Genomic DNA, 22,328 nt, shown 5'->3' with positions numbered 1-22,328 from the left:
GAGGAGATTAACGCAATAGAGAGGAAGGACATTAGCCTGGAGGATGTGGAATCGATATGGGTAGAGCTGCATAACACTAAGGGGCAGAAAACGCTGGTGGGAGTTGTGTACAGGCCACCTAACAGTAGTAGTGAGGTTGGGGATGGCATTAAACAGGAAATTAGAAATGCGTGTAATAAAGTAACAGTAGTTATAATGGGTGACTTCAATCTACATATAGATTGGGCGAACCAAATTGGTAAGGGTGCTGAGGAAGAGGATTTCTTGGAATATATGCAGGATCATTTTCTGAACCAACATGTTGAGGAAACAACGAGAGAGCAGGCCATTCTAGATTGGGTATTGAGCAATGCGGAAGGGTTAGTTAGCAATCTTGTCGTGCGAGGCCCCTTGGGTAAGAGTGACCATAATATGGTGGAATTCTTCATTAAGATGGAGAGTGACATAGTTAATTCAGAAACAAAGGTTCTGAACTTACAGAAGGGTAACTTTGAAGGTATGAGATGTGAATTATCTAAGATAGACTGGCAAATGATACTTAAAGGGTTGACGGTGGATATGCAATGGCAAGCATTTAAAGATCGCATGGATGAACTACAACAATTGTTCATCCCAGTTTGGCAAAAGAATAAACCAGGGAAGGTAGTGCACCCGTGGCTGACAAGGGAAATTAGGGATAGTATCAAGTCCAAAGAAGAAACATATAAATTAGCAAAAAAAGTGGCACACCTGAGGACTGGGAGAAATTCAGAGACCAGCAGAGGAGGACAAAGGGCTTAATTAGGAAAGGGAAAAAAAGATTATGAGAGAAAGCTGGCAGGGAACATAAAAACTGATTGTAAAAGCTTTTATAGATATGTGAAAAGAAAAAGATTGGTCAAGACAAATGTAGGTCCTTTACAGTCAGAAACAGGTGAATTGATCATAGGGAACAAAGACATGGCAGACCAATTGAATAACTACTTTGGTTCTGTCTTCACTAAGGAGGACATAAATAATCTTCCGGAAATAGTAAGGGACTGAGGGTCTAGTGAGATGGAGGAACTGAGGGAAATACATGTTAGTAGGGAAGTGGTGACAGGTAAATTGAAGGGATTAAAGGCAGATAAATCCCCAGGGCCAGATGGTCTGCATCCCAGAGTGCTTAAGGAAGTAGCCCAAGAAATAGTGGATGCATTAGTGATAATTTTTCAAAACTCCTTAGATTCTGGATTAGTTCCTGAGGATTGGAGGGTGGCTAATGTAACCCCACTTTTTAAAAAAGGAGGGAGAGAGAAACCAGGGAATTATAGACCGGTTAGTCTGACATTGGTGGTGTGGAAAATGCTAGAGTCGGTTATCAAAGATGTGATAACAGCACATTTGGAAAGAGGTGAAATCATCGGACAAAGTCAGCATGGATTTGTGAAAGGAAAATCATGACTGACGAATCTTATAGAATTTTTTGAAGATGTAACTAGTAGAGTGGATAGGGGAGAGCCAGTGGATATGGTATATTTAGATTTTCAAAAGGCTTTTGACAAGGTCCCACACAGGAGATTAGTGTGCAAACTTAAAACACACGGTATTGGGGGTATGGTATTGATGTGGATAGAGAATTGGTTGGCAGACAGGAAGCAAAGAGTGAGAGTAAACGGGGCCTTTTCAGAATGGCAGGCAGTGACTAGTGGGGTACCGCAAGGCTCAGTGCTGGGTCCCCAGTTGTTTACAATATATATTAATGATTTAGATGAGGGAATTAAATGCAGCATCTCCAAGTTTGTGGATGACACGAAGCTGGGCGGTGGCGTTAGCTGTGAGGAGGATGCTAAGAGGATGCAGGGTGACTTGGATAGGTTAGGTGAGTGGGCAAATTCATGGCAGATGCAATTTAATGTGGATAAATGTGAGGTTATCCACTTTGGTTGCAAGAACAGGAAAACAGATTATTATCTGAACGGTGGCCGATTAGGAAAAGGGGAGATGCAACGAGACCTGGGTGTCATTGTACACCAGTCATTGAAGGTGGGCATGCAGATACAGTAGGCAGTGAAAAAGGGAAATGGTATGTTGGCATTCATAGCAAAAGGATTTGAGTACAGGAGCAGGGAGGTTCTACTGCAGTTGTACAAGGCCTTGGTGAGACCGCACCTAGAATATTGTGTGCAGTTTTGGTCCCCTAATCTGAGGAAAGACATTCTTGCCATAGAGGGAGTACAGAGAAGGTTCACCAGATTGATTTCTGGGATGGCAGGACTTTCATATGAAGAAAGACTGGATCGACTAGGTTTATACTCACTGGAATTTAGAAGATTGAGGGGGAATCTTATTGAAACGTATAAAATTCTAAAGGGATTGGACAGGCTAGATGCAAGAAGATTGTTTCCGATGTTGGGGAAGTCCAGAATGAGGGGTCACAGTTTAAGGATAAAGAGGAAGCCTTTTAGGACCGAGATGAGGAAAAACCTCTTTGCACAGAGAGTGGTGAATCTGTGGAATTCTCTGCCACAGGAAACAATTGAGGCCGGTTCATTGGCTATATTTAAGAGGAAGTTAGATATGGCCCTTGTGGCTAAAGGGATCGGGGGTATGGAGAGAAAGCAGGTACAGGGTTCTGAGTTGGATGATCGGCCATGATCATACTGAATGGCGGTGCAGGCTCGAAGGGCCGAATGGCCTACTGCTGCACCTATTTTCTATGTTTCTATGAACCTTAGAGCCTAACCCTCTCCGTACACCTTTTGGAACGTATGAGGAAACCTGAGTGCCCAAAGGAACCAGTCACCGGGGGAACATACAAACTCTTTACAGACAGTGGTGGAAATCAAACCCCGATCTTACAGCTGTAAAGCGAGGGCGCTAACTCCTATGCCACCATGCCACTCCGTACAAAGGAAAGCAGTAACAGAATGCAGAGTAGTATGTAACAGCTACAGAGAAAGTGCAGCGTAGGCAGACCATAAGGTGAGGTCGTTTTGAGGCCAAGAGACCATCTTATCAAACTAGGGACCATTCCATAGTCTTATAAAAGTGGGGTAGAAGGTGTCCTTCCGGCCTTACTGGTGTTGTACCCCGTCGGGGGCAAGACGCTGATTTCCGCTCCGGTGTCGACCATGAAGCGGCGTCCCGACTGTTTGCTCCAGACGTACAAGAGGCTGTCCTGGTGGCCAGCCGCGATAGTCATTAGCGGTAGCTGGCCCTGGCCCTTGCAGGGCGGGCGACAACGCCGGGCTTCTGTACCCCACCACTGGTGGTAGAAACACCACTGTTCACTGTCCTCCTCACTCCTGCCTCTGTGTTGTGTGTGCTCCCCTGCCGGGCCTGGTCTGGTCTGCTGTTGGGCACGTGGCCTGGTAATCTGACCGACGGACGCCACGCTCTCACTCTTGGCTTTCCACAGCACGTCTGCCCGGGCCGCCACCTTCCGGGGGTCGCTGAAATCTGCGTCGGCCAGCAGCGGATGTATGTCCTCGGGCAGTTGCTCTAGGAACGCTTGCTCGAACATGAGGCAGGGCTTGTGTCCGTCAGCCAGGGCCAGCATCTCGTTCATCAGTGCTGATGGCAGCCTGTCTCGCAAACCATCCAGGTGAAGCATGCGGGCACCCCTGCTCACGCCGTGAGAGGCCAAAGGTCCCAATGAGCAGCGCTTTGAATGCTTCATATTTGCCTTCTTCCGGGGGTGACTGTATGAAATCCGCAACCTGGGCAGCCGTCTCCTGGTCAAGGGCGCTCACCACGTGGGAGTAACGCGTGGAATCAGAAGATATCTGCCGAATCTGGAACTGGGCTTCTGCTTGGCTAAACCACACGCGTGGTTGCAGCGTCCAGAAAGTCGGCAGTTTTAGTGAAACTGCGTGAACAGATGAAGAGTCGGTCATCTTTGGTCCAAATCCCGTTCGGACCGTCGGGGTCACCAGTGTAGCGATGTACTACATACAGAGCTAGAGACAACACGCAGTGGGTAAGCCGTTTCGAGACTAGTTTATTCAAACTTCGCAGCGCTGGCATTTAATCCCTAGCACCCGCCCTCTCTGGGCGGAAATGACATCAGAGGTGCATTACCAAAGTCTCTCCCCGCGCGCTGGCTATTTGCGAGCCGGTTCGCCTGAGCAGAAAGTGGGTGGCCACAATACAGTGAAATGCATTGTTTGTGTTAACAACCAACACAGCCCAAGGATGTCCTGGGGGCAGCCCGCAGGTGTTGCCACACATTGTGGTGCCAGTGTGGCGTGCCTACGGTGTTCAGCAGAACAACACAAGCAACAGCAACAACGATAGCAAAGCGAGCCTCTTTCCCACCCACTCAGAGACAGGTCTCAAACCCCAGCAGAGGCTTCCTCTGAATCTCCAACTTCCACTCCATGGCCCCAGACTCTCAGACTCACAGACATCAGGCCGTCATCCTCCAGTCCCTGGCCTGGACTTGCAGCCTCACAACCTCCGACCTTTGGACACACTGAACCAGGGCTTTGTCCTTCAGACCTCAGCCTTTGGACTCGCCGGCTTCAGCCTTTGATCTTTGGACTTCAATGTCCAGACTCAGCAATCCCTGAACTTTGACCTCCAGATTATGGGTTGATTTCCTGTTGCTCTCTGCCTGGCACCGTGTTGCGTGAAACTTGACTGTTACACGTGGGAAGATCACATGAGTAAATGAGATGGTGAAAGGTGATATCACTACAAGTTCTCTCCATTATAGGGTGTGTACCCTCCTGGCTGCAGCATACCTCAATCCATTAGTTGTATCTATTCTGCAAGTTAACTTGATCTAGGCTGATCTGCAATTTAATTCCATTACTGGGTTTGTCCATCTCACTCTGACACAATTACTGCATAAACCTCAAGCGTGTCAGTTGACCAAGAATCAAAGTCTGGTTTATTTGCCGCTGACTTATGTCAGGAAGGTAGTTGTTTCTCAGTAGCAGTACAGTACAATACATAAAAATTATTCATTGCTTCATTATATGCCGTGTCGTGTAAAGTGTGGGTGATCATGATCACCATGATTGTTCTTGGCAAATTTTTCTACAGGGAGCCTTTTCTGGTTAGATGCCGGTGACTAGTGGAGTTCTGTGTTGGGACCAAATCTTTTTACGTCATATGTCAGTGATTTGGACGATGGAATTGATGGCTTTGTTGCAAACTGTGTAGACGATATGAAAATAGATGGAGGGGCAGGTAGTTTTGAGGGAGTAGAGAGGCTACAGAAGGGCTTAGACAGATTCTGAATATGGGCAAAGAAATGGCAGGTGGGATACAGTGTTGGGATGTGTATGGTCATGCACTTTGGTAGAAGTAAAAGAAGGAATTTTTTAAATGGAGAGAAAATACAAAAAACTGAGGTGCATTATCAGAGTATACTGATTTCTGACCATGCCCCAATTACTCTGTCTTTAAATTTTCCTGGCCTTCCTCAGAGGAATAAACACTGGCGGTTTGACTCGACTTTACTATCGGATGATGATTTTCTAAAATTTATCAAGGATCAGATAACCTTTTATTTTAACACCAATACATCACCTGAAGTGTCATCCCAGATTGTCTGGGATGCCATGAAAGCATATCTGAGGGGTCAAATAATCTCCTATACAGCAAATCTTAATAGAAAGTCCTGTGCAGATCGATTAGACCTCATTAATCAGATTAAAGAATTGGATCAACTGTATGCTCAAACTAAGAATCCTGAACTATACAAGAAACGTGTAGAACTTCAAACTAAATTTAATCTTCTGTCCACTCAACCTGTCGAATGCCAACTTCTTGAAAGTAAGAGTCGTTTTTATATTCATGGTGACAAATCTGGTAAATTTCTAGCCAATCAGCTGAGGCGTTCCAAAGCCAAACAACATATTACAAAGATCCAGAAGGAGAATGGAGACCTTACATCGGATCACTTAGAAATCAATTACGCATTTAAAAATTTCTATTCTCGACTTTATTCCTCTGAATCTTTGAATGACAATATCTCTATCGATCATTTTTTAAATAATCTGAATATTCCTTCGCTTTCATCTGATTTTAAAGCCAAAATTAATGCGCCTATATCATCAGAAGAAATATCTTCTGCAATTTCTGCATTGTCTTCAGGGAAATCTCCTGGACCTGATGGGTTCCCCGTAGAATTTTATAAATCATTCTCTTCACTTCTCTCCCCTCAGTTACTTTCAGTATTATCTGACTCGTTTAACTACGGCAAATTGCCACTCTCTTTTAATGAGGCTTCTATTATTCTTTTATTAAAAAAGGGTAAAGACCCAACAGAGTGTTCCTCGTATAGGCCGATTTCATTGCTTAATGTTGATGTTAAAATCTTGGCCAAAGTTTTGGCTTATAGATTAGAAATTGTTATTCCCTCTATTATTTCTGATGATCAAACTGGTTTTATTAAAAACCGTCTTCCTTTTTTTAACATTTGGCGTTTATTTAACATTTTATATTCACCTCCAACTGGGATTCCTGAATGTGTTATTTCCCTTGATGTGGAGAAAGCATTTGATCATATAGAGCGGAACTATCTTTTTGCAGTTTTAGAAAAATTTGACTTCGGTCAAAGTTTTATCTCTTGGATCAAATTGCTGTATTTGTGTCCTACTGCCTCTGTTTTAACTAATTCTCAGAAATCCCAGTTATTTAACCTCAAACGTGGCACCCGTCAGGGATGCCCTTTAAGTCCCTTTCTCTTTGATTTGGCTATAGAACCTTTGGCGATAGCTTTTCAAAATTGTCCTGAACTGACCGGGATTTGGAGAGGGGGTGTTGAGCATAAAGTTTCTCTTTATGCTGATGACTTATTACTTTTTCTTTCAAATCCGTCTACATCCTTACCTCCAATGTTTTCACTGCTTGACCAGTTTAGCCAGTTCTCTGGATATAAACTTAATTTGCATAAGAGCGAACTTTTCCCAATTAATAAAGAAGCACAAGAATTAACATTTCATGATCTCCCTTTTAAAGTAGTCCACAATCAATTTACTTATCTTGGGATTACAGTCACAAGGAAGTTTAAAGATCTCTTTCGTGAAAATTTTGCCAATCTTTCATATACTATTAAACAGAGTCTGTTACAATGGTCACCTCTATCTATGTCTTTGGTAGGTCGTATTAATGTTGTTAAAATGTATGTTCGCCCTAAACTTTTATATTTATTTCAATCAATCCCAATTTTTATTCCTAAATCTTTTTTTGATTCCTTAGACTCTATTATTTTGTCATATCTGTGGAAGAATAAGCGCTCTAGAATTAACAAAGTTTATCTCCAAAAATCTAAAAAAGAGGGTGGCATGGCTTTACCTAACTTTCGTTTATATTATTGGGCAGCCAATGTACGTTGTGCTACCTTTTGGTCTTATTTCCATGGCCAACCCGAGTGCCCTAATTGGGTGGCAATGGAGCTGAGCTCCACTAAAGAATTATCTATCTCTGCACTTCTCGGCTCTGTACTCCCTAGTAGTTTGTCCAGATTAATAGTTAATCCTCTTGTCAGACACATTTTGCGTACATGGGCTCAGTTTAGGAAATTTTATGGTTTCCATGGTTTTTCCTTTTCTAGCCCTATCTTACATAATCACCTTTTTTTACCTACTACGTATGACTCAGCCTTCCATGATTGGTATAGGAAGGGCATTAGACATTTTGAAGATCTTTTTATTGATAATCGCTTCGCCTCTTTTTAACAGCTCTCTGCTAAGTTCAATCTGCCCAATGGTCATTTTTTTAGATATCTCCAAATTAGACACTTTATTACTCCTTTAATCCCTAACTTCCCTGAAATGCCTGAGAAAAATGTTATGGACTTATTTCTTTCTATTAATCCACTAGGTAAAGGTTTAATATCATTTATTTGTGATAAATTAGCAGCCCTACGACATGCCCCTGTGGATAAAATTTAAATGGCATGGGAGCATGATTTAAATACCTCTTTATCCGATGAGACTTGGGACTCGATTCTCAAATCGGTTAATTCAACCTCTCTTTGTGCTCGCCATTGCCTTTTACAGTTTAAGATTGTTCATAGAGCCCATATGTCTAAATCTAAATTATCTCGATTTTACCCTAACATCAGTCCGCTTTGTGATAAATGCAAAAGGGGCGAGGCCTCTCTCATTCATATGTACTGGTTTTGTCCTAGCTTGGAGAAATTTTGGAAAGATGTCTTCATAACGTTATCGTATATTCGGAATCACCACCTAGAACCTAACCCTTTAATTGCTTTGTTCGGTTTCTGGGGTGAGACAGATTTACGTTTGAGTTCGACTAAGTGTCGAATATTATCTTTTGCCTCTCTCCTGGCTAGACGTTTAATCCTCCTTAGATGGAGAGATGTTGCCCCGCCCACACATACTCAATGGCTTAACGATATTATGGCCTGCTTAGACCTTGAAAAAATTCATTATTCAGTCCTTAATTCGGATTTAAAGTTCCATAAGGTCTGGGGACCTTTTATTGAGTACTTTCATAACCTTCCTCTTAACTAAGGTTTTTTTTTCGGTCCCTTGCTTTCAGCTCCTTTTTTTTTGTAGTAGGCATTAATATCTTCTGTTGCTAAGTGTATTTACAGTTTTGGGGGTTTGATTGTCCTGATTTATATTCTCTAGATTGTGTTGTGGTTGGTCTGGAGTTTTTTTTTGTTGCGGGGCTTGGGGAGGATACTAATTTTACATGTCTTTAATTTGGGTGCTTTCTCAATTAGCTTTCTTTGTATCATATTATTATTGTATGTTTATTTTTGCACTGTATCAACGTTCTTCATTTTGATCCGGGTTTTTTTTATCTGTAGCTATGTAGAAAATGTATTAAAAAACTAATTAAAAAAAACAAAAAAAAACTGAGGTGCAAAAGGACTTGGGAGTCCTCTTGCAGGATTCCCTAAAGGTTGGGTCTGTGGTGAGGCAGGCAAATGCGATGTTAGCATTCATTTCAATAGGATTAGAATATAAAAGCAAGGATGTAATATTGAAACTTTAGAAAGCACTGGTGAGGCTTCACTTGGAGTATTGTGAGCAGTTTGGGCCCCTTATCTTAGAAAGGATGTGCTGAAACTGGAGAGGGTTCAAAGGTGGTTCACGAAAATTATTCCAGGATTGATTGACTTGTCATTTGGAGAGCATTTGATGGCTCTGGGTCTGCATTCACTAGAATTCAGAAGAATGAGAGGTGACCTCATTGAAACCTATCAAATGGTGAAAGACCTTGATAGAGTGGATGTGGAGAGGATTTCTTGTGGTGGGCACAGCCTCAGAATAGAATGGAAATGAGGAGGAATTTCTTTAGCCAGAGGGTGGTGAATCTGTGGAATTCGTTCCCACAGGCAGCTTTGGGGGCCAAGTTTTTATGTATATTTAAAGCAGAGGTTAATAGATTTTTGATTAGTCAGGGCATGAAGAGATTACAGGGAGAAAACAGGAGATTGGGGCTGAGAGAAAGAATGGATCAGCCATGATGAAATGGTAGAGCATACCTGATGGGCCAAATGGCTTAACTCTGCCCCTATATCTTATGGTCTTATTTCAGAATGTCTCCCTGCTCCCTCCCCTCTCCCTTCCCCTTTTCCCAACCATGATTCCCCTCTCCCTGCACCGTTACCATTCTCAATCCACAATAGAGACCCAAATCAGAATCAGGTTTACCATCACTCACGTATGTATTGAAATTTTTTTAAGGTAGCAGTACAGTGCAATACACAAAATTACTACAGTACTACAGTAGTGCAAAGGTCTTAGGTTGTCTCTCTCTCATATCTATATAAAACTTTTGCACAGTGCTGTATGTTTACTTTTATAATAAATTACTTTGACTTTGCCAGAGTTTAAGAGAGTACAGAACCGGGTGGGAGCTATCGAAGGGGACGATGTATATTTTATTGTTTTATAATTAATGTACATATAGAAGTTTATTTAGTATTTAGTTTTCATTCTTTCTTTGTAACCTGAATAGCTGGTCTTCCAGACATGGTTCTCTCATCGCTGGTTAAAGAGCAGGTTGAAGGCCTCACGCCGAACGCCATTGCAGCTCTGCCACCAAAGAAACTCTCAGTAAGTGTACAACGTGATCACAGCACTTCCTGCCAGATGTGTCCCGCTTAGCAGCTCAACCCTTTCAAAGAAGAGCTCAGACATCAGTCTAGCATCCAGCCATTTTAAACCCACTTCTCGATCCCACATTGTAATGTCTGTCCTCGGCCTCCTTGACTGCCAGATTAAGGGTAAACACAGATTAGATTGTATTCTGATTTGATGGCATGGACATTGATTGACCTACCTACAGGTAGCCACTCCCCTCTGTCCCCATCACCCATCCCTTTCCCCTCGCCCACCCTCTCCATCTGCCCACACGCATATATTCCTCCCTCTGGTTCTTCTCCCCACCTCCCCTTTATTCCGTGGTCCCGTGCTCTCTCCTATCAGATTCCACCTTCTTCAACCCTTTGTCACATCCACCTATCAGCTCCCAGCTTCTTACATTGTTCCCACTCTGCGCCATCCCTCACACCGCCCCTTGCCTCAATCCACCTATCACCTTCCCACTCTTGCTCCATTCTTTCCCTCCACCTCTTCATTCTGGCTTTTTATTCTTCAGCCTCCTTTCTTCCCAGTCCAGATGAAATGTCTCAACCCAAAATGTTGACTGTCCATTTCCCTCCACAGATGCTGCCTGACCTGCTGAGCTCCTCCAGCACCTCGTGTGTTTCTCAAACATAGTATCATTTTCCTTCCTCCCATTTATTGTGGTTAGCGCAACACATTGCAGTAACAGCGACCCGGGTCCATTTCCCGCCTCTGCCTGTAAGGAGTTTGTACGTCCTCCCCATGACTGCGTGGGTTTCCACTGGGTGCTCAGTTTTCCTCCCACAGTCCGAAGGTGGACAGATTAGTAGGTTAATTGGTCATTGTAAAATGTGCTGTGATTTGGCTGGGGTTAAGTTGGGGGTTGCTGAATGTATCCCTCCCATTCAGTTTTGAAGGTATTAACTATGGGCAAAAAAAATGATAAGAATCAGGATCAGGTTTAAGTTGATCGTATGTTGTGAAATTTGTTGTTTTTCGGTAGCAGCACAGTGTAATACATTAAAGAACTTACCATAAGTTATAATAAGAAATATAATTGGATGACAGAGACCATTCAGCCTATCTTACTTTGCCTATCTCCAGGGTTCTTGGAGGTTTCCAAAACAGCATCTTTATTTTCTGTCATTTCACCAGTGGTTTGGAGCAAGCTCTCCTTCTGAGTCAGATATTTCTGAGTTGAAATCCCATTCTCGGGCCCTGTGCACAAAAATTCTGGCTTATCACTTCAGTGCAGGACTGAGGGGGAGCTCCATAATTGGATGTGGCATTGTTGTGTAAGCCCCACCTCACACTCCTGTTGCTGCACTGCACTGTAAGCACTGTAAACTATTTATAATGCTGTTTACATGTAGGTATTTATGTATTTATGCACATTTTATTCCATATCCATACTTTAACCTCTAACGTTATTTTTTAAAATAGTTGTTCATTCTTTATAATTGCGGAATGTTGTTTTTTGTTGCACCTCACACCCTTGCCAACAGATCACAGCGATTTCCTAACACATGTAAATGCATATGCTGAATAAAGTTAATCCTTATGTGAGACATCGAGCTGAAGCCTTCTCTTTTCTCTGCATGTAAATGAGAGCTTGTGACTCTATTTTGAAATGCAAGGGTTAATTAGTATTTGTTCCTTAAACAGTACCATTCATCTGGTTTCTGCTGTTAGTAGGACACCTGTAGTCATGTTTCCCACATTACAGCACTTGCAACTCAAATATAACTTAGTGAGAGTTTGTTAAAAAAAAATCACGATTTTCTTCTTTTTTTAAAGTGTTTTTGTATCTGCTATTCCAACTGATGGAATATTCCAATATTTCTTAACCCATTCCTGACACCATCGTCATAGGCTTGTAGCTCCCGAGTGCTGTTCCTGGAGCTTTTGTTGAAGTAATATTACAGACAGAGATTTCCATTTCCACTCTCTGACCTTTGTCCTGGTAGCGTAGCAGTCAGCGTGATTCTCTTACTGCTCAGGGTGTTCCGGAATTCGAAGTTCAATCCTGGCATCCTCTGTAAGGAATCTCTGAGGAACTCATGGGCTTTCTCCCAATCCTCTGGTTTCCTCCCACAGTCTAAAGTCAGACCGGGTAGGTTAATTGGTTATTGGGACAGCACGATAGCATAATGGGTTAGCACAATGCTTTACAGTACAGGTGACCCAGGTGAATTCCCACTGCTGATTTTTATTGTCTGTAAGTCAGTATCATTCAGACACTTCTAACATTCACATTAATAACACTCTTAAAATCAAATTGTAATGACTTGATAGGGCAAATGGGCTAAATCTGCTCCCATGTCTTACGTATGGTCTTCTGGTCTTCATCTCCAAGAGTGCAACATTTCCTCAGCTGCTTCCAGACAATCTCATCCAATGAATGCTCCCAATTATTTTTATTTTTATTTTATTTAGAGATCCTGCACGGTCACAGGCCCTTCCGGCCCAATGAGCCCATGCCACCTAATTACCCCCACATGACCAGTTAGCCTACTGGCCTGTACGTCCTTGGACAGTGGGAGGAAACCGGAGCACCCGGAGGAAACCCACACGATCATGGGGAGAACGTACAGTACAAACTCCCCACAGACAGTGATGAGAATTGAACCGGGGTCACTGGCGCTGTAATAGGGTTACGTTAACCACTGTGCTGCCTCCAATTCCCCTTCATTCTTCTAAACTCCAGCTAGTACAGGCTGGAATAAGTTATGCAAGTTAGGATGTATTTTGCTGATCTCCCTCGTTCCTTCGTTTGGCAGGTGGTATTTAGTCCGGCCCAGATTCGAATGTTTAATTACCAGCAGGCTGTGGCAGTGACCCCTGCCCAGCTGAAGGAACTCGGTGATGTACAGAAGAAGGCTCTGGATATGGTCCTCACTTCGTGGCACAAAACGGCCATCGACACAAGAGGTAAATCACATAGAATTTACAATGCAGAAACAGGCCGTTAAAGATCCAAATTCGACGTTATTTGCACAAGTGCACATACACACAGGGGCAATAAAGAACTTATTTGCAGCAACACAAAGATGGGAGGTTCTGCAGATGCTGGAGATCCAGAGCAATGCACACAAAATGCTGAAGGAACTCAGCATCTATGGAGAGGAATAAACAATTGGTGTTTCAGGATTGGAAAGGAAGGGGGAAGAGACAGAATAAGAAGGTGGTGGGGGTGAGGGAAGAGGGCAAGCTGGCAGGTGATGGGTGAGACCAGGTGAGGGGGAAGGTGAGATGAAGCAAGAAGCTTAATGGTGATAGGTGGAAGTGGTAAAAGCTGAAGAAGAAGAAATCTGATAGGAGAAGACAGTGGGCCATGGGAGAAAATGAAGGAAGAGGGAACCAGAGTGAGTTGAAGTCCAGGAGAAAGGGTGAAAGGGGAACCAGAATGAGGAATGGAAAAAGGAAAGAAGGAAGAATGGGAAGAAATTACCAGAAGTTGGCGAAATTGATGTTCATGTCATGGGTTCGTGGGTGATGTTCTTGGGTTGGAGGTGTTACTCCAGCATCTTCAGTATCTCTTGTGTTTCTGACTTTCATGTTGTTCCTCTTACCTGCCATTCTACCACTGGCTAGTTACTCTGTTGGTAAAGTTGAATGATGTGTCCTGATCAGCTGTCACTGATAAAGAACCTTTGGATAAAGCTGGCTGGGAGAGAGAGACTGTTTACAGTTAGCCTGCATTAGAATATTGAAGGGTATTGTCAGACCACCAATCATGCAGCCGGTATCTGATGGGCTGCCCATGATTAATGAAAACTGTGCCAACAAACAGATGAAACACTTGCTGGTACACACCAGCAGCGTCATTGAAAACAGTCACCCACAGGTTCTGAGTTGAGAACACGTTGAGTCCTGATGAAGGGTCTTGGCCCGAAACATTGACTGTCCATTTCCCCTCCGTAGTTGCTGCCCGGCCTGCTCAGTTCCTCTGACACTCACATGTCCGCACACCTCCACAAGCACCTGTTTCAGTCACAGAATCGCACCTCCCATATCTTATCTGTCCAACCCTGCAGCATCCAACAAACCTTGTGGCCTTTTTTGGAATTGGAATTGGTTTATTATTGTAACATGTACTGAGATTGAGTGAAAAGCTTGTCATGCAAACTGTTTATACGGATCAGATCATTAGACAGTGAATAGAGGTAGAACAAGGTAAATCAGTAACACAGGGCAAAGTAATGTGAAAGTGCAGGGAGGGTAGACAATGAGGTGCCAGATCACAAATGTTAGATTATGAGGTCAAGAGTCCATTTTATTGTATCAGGGAACAATTCAATTGTCTGATAACAATGGGTAGAAGCTGTCCTTGAACCTGGTGGAATGTGCTTTCTGGATTTTGTATCTTCTGCCTGATGGGAGAGAGGAGAAGGGAGACTGTCCGGGGCAATAGGGTCTATGATTATGCCGGCTGTTTTACTGAGACAGTGAGGTGTAGACAGAGTCCATAGACTCAGCCTAGTTTGTGCTGAGCTGTGTCCACAACGTGCAGGACTGTTGCCGTACCAAGCTATAATGCATCCAGACGAATGCATCAGTAAAAACTGATAGAGACTGGGACTCTGTGTAATTCGATGGTGTCTAATGACACATAGTTAATACTAGGGTTTTTTTTACTGAAATGTGGTGAGTTGTAACACCAGGGTGGTAGTACAGCCAAAATGAGATTCCTGAGTGTGGTTGTATCATCATCTGCAAATCCCAATGAACACGTCCCCTGGCAAAGGATTTCCACAGTTGAAATGTGTGTAGTTGAGTGGAATACAACTAGTTTGAGTTGATTTTTTAAAAAACTGTTGCTGTACCAAGATATGATAGATCCAGATGGGATGTTTTCTGTGGTGTATCAATTTAAAAAATTTAAGCATAATGAACAATTTATTCATATAAAAATTGTTTGTACATGTGTTGCGCTGTCATTAGCAAGGATTCAAAGGTGGTTCATGAGACCGATTCTGGAAAAGAAAGGGTTAACACATGAGTTTAGCGTTTGATTGCCCTGGGCCTGTATTCACTGGAGTTTAGAAGAATGGGGGGGGGGGGGGGGGCGGTCTCATCGAAACCTATCACATGTTAAAAGGCCTAGAGAGAGTGGAAGAGGATGTTTCCCATAGTGGGGGAGTCTAGGACCAGAGAGCACAGCCTCAGAACAGAAGGACATCCCTTTAAACAAAGATGAGGAGGGATTTCTTTAGCCAGAGGGTCGGGAGTCTGTAGAAATCATTGACACAGACAGCTGTGGAGGCGAGGTCATTGGGTATATTTAAAGCAGAGGTTGATAGGTTCTTGATTAGTAAGGGTGTCAAAGCTTACAGGGAGAAGGCTGAAGAATGGGGTTGAGATGGATAATAAATCAGATACGATGGGATAGCGCAGCAGACTTGATGGTCTGAATAGCCAAATTCTGCTCCTAATCTTGTGGTCTTATGGATCCTGGGGTTCACAGACCCCTCGGTTAATGATGGGGGTCCATGGCATATAAAGATTGGGAGCCCCTGCTCACTAAAACCCCACATATCTAACCTCATCTCTCCTTATTTAATAGGTCCCTCAAAACCCACTCACGATAGCAAATCTCTTAACTCGCTCCTCCCTTGCGAACAATTGATAATGAAGTCATCTCCTATTTAATGTGGGTAGTTATTAATGAACTCTGCTCTGTTTTCAGGGAGATCGTCTGGAAGAAATCTTTTTGCGAGCTTGAATGGAATATTGTTGTGTCTCTTTTGTAATCTTTTACACACAAGAGAAGCTCACCTGTAACTAACAAAACGTACTTTAACCTTGTGTTGGCACCTATTTATTTGAGAACTTGCCACCTTTGTCTACCTGAGTAGTGGTTCTGAGTGGAATTTACATACGTTGAGGAGATTTTGTACCTGTGAGATGCAGACTTTGCATTTTAGTTTGTTGGGATTGACTCTGTTTTGTTTTTGAAATTGTGTGGTTGAATAAAGAATTTTTTTTTGCTTTGATTAAACTTGACGACTAACAATCTATTGATTTTCTGTTGAAGGGTCTTGGATCTAAAACATTAACTCTACTTCTGCCTCCATAGATGCTACCTGACCTGCTGAGTGTTTCTAACACTTTCTGGTCTTAATTCAATTTTCGAACAGCTGATTGATTGCCTTGAGTTGTGTATTTGAGATCATAGCTCTAGCTCTCAGCATTCCTGATTTTAATCTTTCCGTCACGAGCTCTGGAATCTCTTTCCAGAATCTCTCTTTCCCACCCCTCCACCTTCACTCTTAAGTGAAGGGATTGGTAGGAACCCAAATCCGTTTAATATCACCAGCATATGTTGTGAAATTTGTTAATTTTGCGGCAGCAGTACAGTGCAATATATATATAGATGGTAGCAATGAGAAGAGGGTATGTCCTGGGTGATGGGGGTATTTAATGATGGACAGTGCCTTTTTGAGATGTACTGGATGCTGGAGAGGCTAGTGCCCATGGTGGAGCATGAAGGTCTGCTGGTGGAATAGTAAAGGTGGACATCAAGGCTCGGTATGAACGCTGACCCTGGATAGAGTTATACAGCATGGAAACAGGCCCTTCAAACCAAAGATTCATGATTTGAGTTTATTTATCATGTTTACATTGACAGATACAGTAAAATGCATCGATGGCCCATGCCCGAACAAGAGTCCATCTATGTTAGACCCACTTGCCTGCATTTGGCCTGTATCCCTCTAAACCTTTCCTATCCCTGTACCTGTCCAAGTGCTTTTTAAATGTTGTTAGCATACGGGCCTCGACCAGTCGCTCCGAATGGTAACCAGCTTCTGGGTGAAAGTGGTGTCTCTCACTCACTTTCGGCCCGCTGGCATTTAAGGCACAAATGAAGGTCCTCCTCCTCTGTCAAAACCAATTTCCATCTTGGTCTTGGTGGTGTTCAGGGCTTCCTTCATCGTGCCAGTCACTTCCTCTCAGTTTTCACTACCGTCAGCCGTGCAGGTCCCGAGTGGAGACTCCGGAATACTGTCGCCGACAGGTGTAGAAGGATTCTTCATTCCTGTTTCCGTAACAGTTTTGTTTGACCAATCAGGTTGGAGGACCAGTGGACCACTCTTAGTCTGGCCTCTACCCTGTGACCTTACCAAGAGCCAAAGCACAAGGCCCTGACTCCAGCCAACATGGCTCTCTGGGTCATTGAGGCACGCAAGCCTCCAAACCCTATGAGAAGGTTGTGGTCATCCTGGAGGAGGTGTCCCTCAGGTCTCTATTAGACCTAAGTAGGATTTAGCTGGTTTCTCCCTAGTATCACTTTGTTGGATTTTGTGCCACAGGTACAGTAAGTTGTCACAATTAGCGACATTTTTACACTTGCTCATTAGTGCAAATGCATAATCGGCCAATCATGTGCGGGAACTCAATGCATAAAAGCATGCAGGCATGGTCAAGTTTGTTCAGACCAAAAATCAGAATAGGGATGAAATGTGATTTAAGAGACTTTGACCATGGAATAATTGTTGGTGCCAGGTGGGGTGGTTTGAGTGTCTCAGAAACTGGGATATTCATACACAACAGTCACTAGAGTTCACAGAGAATGGTGTGAAAGTTAACAAAAAAAAATCCAGTGAGTGGTGTTAATGAGAGGGGTGAGAGGAGGACGGCCAGACTGGTTCAAACTGACAGGAAGGCCACAGTAACTCAAATAATGTGTTACAACAGTGGTGTGCAGAAGAGCATCTCTGAACACACAACACATCGAACCCTGAAGTGGATGGGCTACTGCAGCAGATGGCCATGAATACACTCAATGGCCACTTTATTAGCTAAAGAAGGTACCACTAAGTGTAGATTTCAATTGGTGCTTGTGTTCCCTCTGATCGAACAATTCGCTTTCGTGCATCACCAGCTCCATGTGTCTCCTGTCAGTGCTTTCCCCACAGTACTGCAGCTCTTAAACAACGGCACAGCTGCAGTGGGAAGTTTCCATGCAGTCCGAAGCCATCCATGGAAATGTTTGGACATCCCTCCACCTACGGCAGGCTTGGCAACATTTCCGTCATGTTTGCTTTTGTTCCTGCGTTGGCCTGGAAATTTGATACTGGTATTCATTTATTATTGTTACATACCCAAAGATACAGTGAAAAGCTTGACTTGCACACTGTTCGTACACATCAGATCATTACACAGTGCATTGGTTTTATTATGGTTATTGGATTCATTGAGTACAGTACTGTGAAAAAGTCTTAGGCACTTAGATATTGCCAGGGTGCCTAAGACTTTTGCACAGTACTGTATTTGTCAATGTGAGTGGAGAGTGAGTTTGTAAGTCTGGCGGGAGCAAAGGATGTTGGGAATGGTGAGGGTGGAGTGCTGTAGGAGGGGTGTGGGACAGGTGGCAGAGAAGAGTGCCGGGGTGGGGAGGTGGTGAGCGGGTGCAGACACAACCAGCCCTGAAACACCAGGCAAGGTCATTTGATTCCAAACAATTGGTTTATTGATCATTGCAGAATATCTCTCTGGTGCTTCCCACTCCCTCCCCTCTCCCTTCCCCATTTCCCATCCATGATTCCCCTCGCCCTGTCCCCTTCCCACTCTCAGTCCACAATAGAGACCCACATCAGAATCAGGTTTATCATCACTCACATACGTCATGAATTTTTTTTTGTGGTAGCAGTACAGTGTAATACATAAAATTACTACAGGGCTGTGCAAAAGTCTTTGGCACCTTAGTTATATATATCTGCTTAAGACTTTTGCACAGTTTTGCATGCCCACAGGAAAATGAATTTCAGGGTCACATAAATGTAGTTTGATAATAAATTTCATTTTGAATGTGGAACTTTGTACTTTGAATAAGGTAAGACAATAATAATGGAGAATGAAAGCTACTGAAAAAGTGGAGTGCAGGTAAATATTAAAGTGCCAGATCATAATGAGGTAAATTGAAGGGACAAGAGTCCATCTTATCTGTTCAAGAGTTTGACAACAGCAGGGTCGAAGCTGTCCTTGAGACCGGTGCTACATGCTTTCAGGCTTTCGTATCTTCTGTCCAATGGGGGTGTGGGGAACAGAGGATGTCTGGGGGGGCGGTGGGTGCTGGCTACTTTACTGAGCAGTATGGACAGCCTCCTGAATGCATGAAGATTATATTAAATATTGACCCATTTAATGCACACCTAAAGATAAATAAATGGAGGTGGTTAGTAATGGCAGGGTTTCAGGATAAGGGAGCACCATTTAAAACTGAGATGTGAACTTTCACCTTTCAGAGGACTGTGGATACTCAGTCTGTAGTTGTCATCAGCTCAAAGATGATGTTTTTAAAGGGTGTGTGGATTGTCTACTAGTTAAGATTGCGCCGAGCTGTGGTCATTGTCATGGCTCAGGCTTGGTTGCTCTGATTGTTCATTAATTTCTAGGGATGGTTTTGTGGACAGAGCAGGGAGTTAGGGTTTAGAGACAGGGGTGTGGGGGAGTTAGAAGGCAGGTCAGAGTCTCAGCCTCTGTTCTGTGCTAGTGACATGGATGGGTGTGATAAATCGGATGTCGCACACAATGAGTCATTGGTAGGTTGTGGGGTCTGAGTTCTATGTGGGCAGGAAGCACAAGTGACAGTGACCCTCTCGGGGTGCGAATCAGCGAGACCGGAGTCCAAGGCCCAGTGTTCAGGTTTCTGTCATCAGAGAGTCAGGAGCTCGGGGCCTAAATCTGATTGGGTGAGGAAATGGATTTGAGGCACAATTGGTACAGGTTTGAGGAGCCAAATGGCCTTCTGTTTTTTTTCCCTGATGTTCTGATGTTCATTTGAACAAAGCCAGGCTGAATGCCTGAGAGGTCCAAACTACAAGTGGTCTCACATACCACGTAGTCAGAACACTGCTAAAGGGCATTTCAGTGATGTTGAAGTACAAGATGTTGCAGTTCTGGTCACCTACCCACAGGAAAGATTCAATAAGATTTAAAGAGTGCAGTGAAAATCTACAAGGATGTTGTTGGGACTTGAGAACCTGAGTTTTCGGGAAAGATTGAATAGGTTAGGACTTTATTTCCTGGAGTGTAGGAGAATGTGGGGAGATTTGATAGAGGTATACAAGGTTGTGAGGGGTATAGATAGAGTAAATGCAAGTAGGCTTTTTCTACTGTGGTTGGGTGAGACTAGAATTAGAGGGCATGGATTAAGAGTGAAAAGTGAGACAGTTGAGGGGAATTTGAGGCAGAATCTCTTTGCTCAGAGGGTGGTGAGAGTTGCTAGCGGAAATGGTGGATGTGGGTTTGATTTCAACTTTTAAGAAAAGCTTGAATAAGTACATGGATGGGTGGGGTACGGTCAATGGGATTCGACAATAACAATTCGACATGGACTAGATGGGCTGAAGGGCCTGTTTCTGTGCTGTAGTACAGTACTCTGACAAGATACTTCACTTTGACATAGAATTCACAATCGATTCCCAAACTAAATAAAAGTAAATTAAAATCTAACCTGTGGAAATAGTATTTCATAGATGGAACAGAGTCTTTAGAGGGCAGGCAGTTGACTAAATCAAACTGAGATTAGATTTCTTTCAGAAAATAACAGTTCATGAACCACATTGCAGATGTCAGGGTAGCATAGCAGTTAGTGCGATGCTATTAAAGCTTGGAGTGGTGGAGTTGAAAGTTCAATTCTGTTGCCGTCTGTAAGGGATTTGTATGTTCTCTCCGCCGGGTGTTCTGGTTTCCTCCCACATTCCAAAGTTGAACTGGTTAGTGGATTAATTGGTCATAGTTAATTGTCCTGTAATTAGGTTAGGGTTGAATAGGTGAGTTGCTGGTGGCATGGCTCATCGGGCCAGAAGGGGCTGTTCCGCACTGACAAGTTGAGTAAATAAATATATAAAAAAGAATTGAAATGTCACATGCTTTACAGGAAAGATGAATGGATCAATGGTTTTCTCACTGAGGAATTTAATTGCCTAAAACACCATCTGTTGTTGACTGGCTACTGTGACTAGTCAAGATTCAAAATTCAAACATCTACAGCAAGTACAATTTAAGTTTAATTGTCATTCAGCCATGTACATGAATACAGCTAAATGAAACAGTGTTCCTGCAGGGCCAAGGTGCAAAACACAGTACCACAGCACTCTGGAGGGCCGCACCAATGGGAGGGACCAGCTTTCAACGCAGCGCAGAGTTCAGCTCTCTCCCACACCGGCTCCTTCCCTGGGCGGCTGCAACAGCTGACACTGTGGCATGCAGGAAACCTGCAGCGAAATGCATCTTTTGTGTTAACAAGCTAAGGATGCACTGGGGCACCCTGCAAGTGTCACCACACGTTCTGCACCACCATAGCATACCCACAATAACTATTACTGCTGCATCACATCAAAGTTCAAAGTAAATTTATAGAAACATAGAAAACCTACAGCACAATACAGGCCCTTTGGCCCACAAAGTTGTGCCGAACATGCCCCTACCTTAGAAATTACTAGACTTCCCCATAGCCTTCTATTTTTCTAAGCTCCATGTACCTATCCAAAAGTCTCTTAAAAGACCCTATCGTATCCACCTCCACCACCGTTGCCGGCAGCCCATTCCACCCACTCGCCACTCTCTGAGTAAAAAACCTACACTTGACATCTCCTCTGTATCTACTCCCCAGCACCTTAAACCCGTGTCCTCTTGTGGCAACCGTTTCAGCCCTATTATCAAAGTACATAAATGCCACCTTGAGATTCATTTTCTTGCAGGTATTTACACGGAAAAAAAGAAACAATGGATTCTGTTGGAAACTTTACAAGAAGACACAAAGACTGACAAACACTGATGTGCAGTGTGCAAGAAGACAAAATGTGCAAGTAAGCATAATACTGAGAACATGACAATAGACAATAGGTGCAGAAGTAGACCATTCGGCCCTTCGAGCCTGCACCGCCATTTTGAGATCATGGCTGATCAATTCCTATCAATACCCGGTTCCTGCCTTGTCCCCATATCCCTTGATTCCCCTATCCATAAGATACCTATCTAGCTCCTTCTTGAAAGCATCCAGAGAATTGGCCTCCACTACCTTCCGAGGCAGTGCATTCCAGACCCCCACAACTCTCTGGGAGAAGAAGTTTTTCCTTAACTCTGTCCTAAATGACCTACCCCTTATTCTCAAACCATGCCCTCTGGTACTGGACTCTCCCAGCATCTGGAACATATTTCCTGCCTCTATCTTGTCCAATCCCTTAATAATCTTATATGTTTCAATCAGATCCCCTCTCAATCTCCTTAATTCCAGCGTGTACAAGCCCAGTCTCTCTAACCTCTCTGCGTAAGACAGTCCTGACATCCCAGGAATTA

General features: G+C 43.5%; 1 protein-coding gene across 1 annotated transcript in view; it reads left to right on the top strand.

Annotated features, from left to right (window-relative positions):
* Window positions 1–15,983, top strand: part of strc1 (stereocilin 1) — a 99,398-nt gene extending 83,415 nt beyond the window's left edge. The window contains exons 26-28 of the mRNA XM_073032734.1: window positions 9,913–10,010; window positions 12,803–12,953; window positions 15,712–15,983. Coding sequence (XP_072888835.1) covers window positions 9,913–10,010; window positions 12,803–12,953; window positions 15,712–15,806 — 344 coding nt within the window. The 3' untranslated portion in view covers window positions 15,807–15,983. The remainder of the gene's footprint in view (window positions 1–9,912; window positions 10,011–12,802; window positions 12,954–15,711) is intronic.
* The last annotated feature ends 6,345 nt before the right edge of the window (window positions 15,984–22,328 follow it).

This window comes from Hemitrygon akajei, chromosome 30 (genome assembly GCF_048418815.1).
Source record: "Hemitrygon akajei chromosome 30, sHemAka1.3, whole genome shotgun sequence".
In the NCBI taxonomy this organism is placed as follows: Eukaryota; Metazoa; Chordata; class Chondrichthyes; order Myliobatiformes; family Dasyatidae; genus Hemitrygon; species Hemitrygon akajei.
Note: the sequence above shows the minus strand (reverse complement) of the source record. Positions and strands in the feature narration are given on the sequence as shown.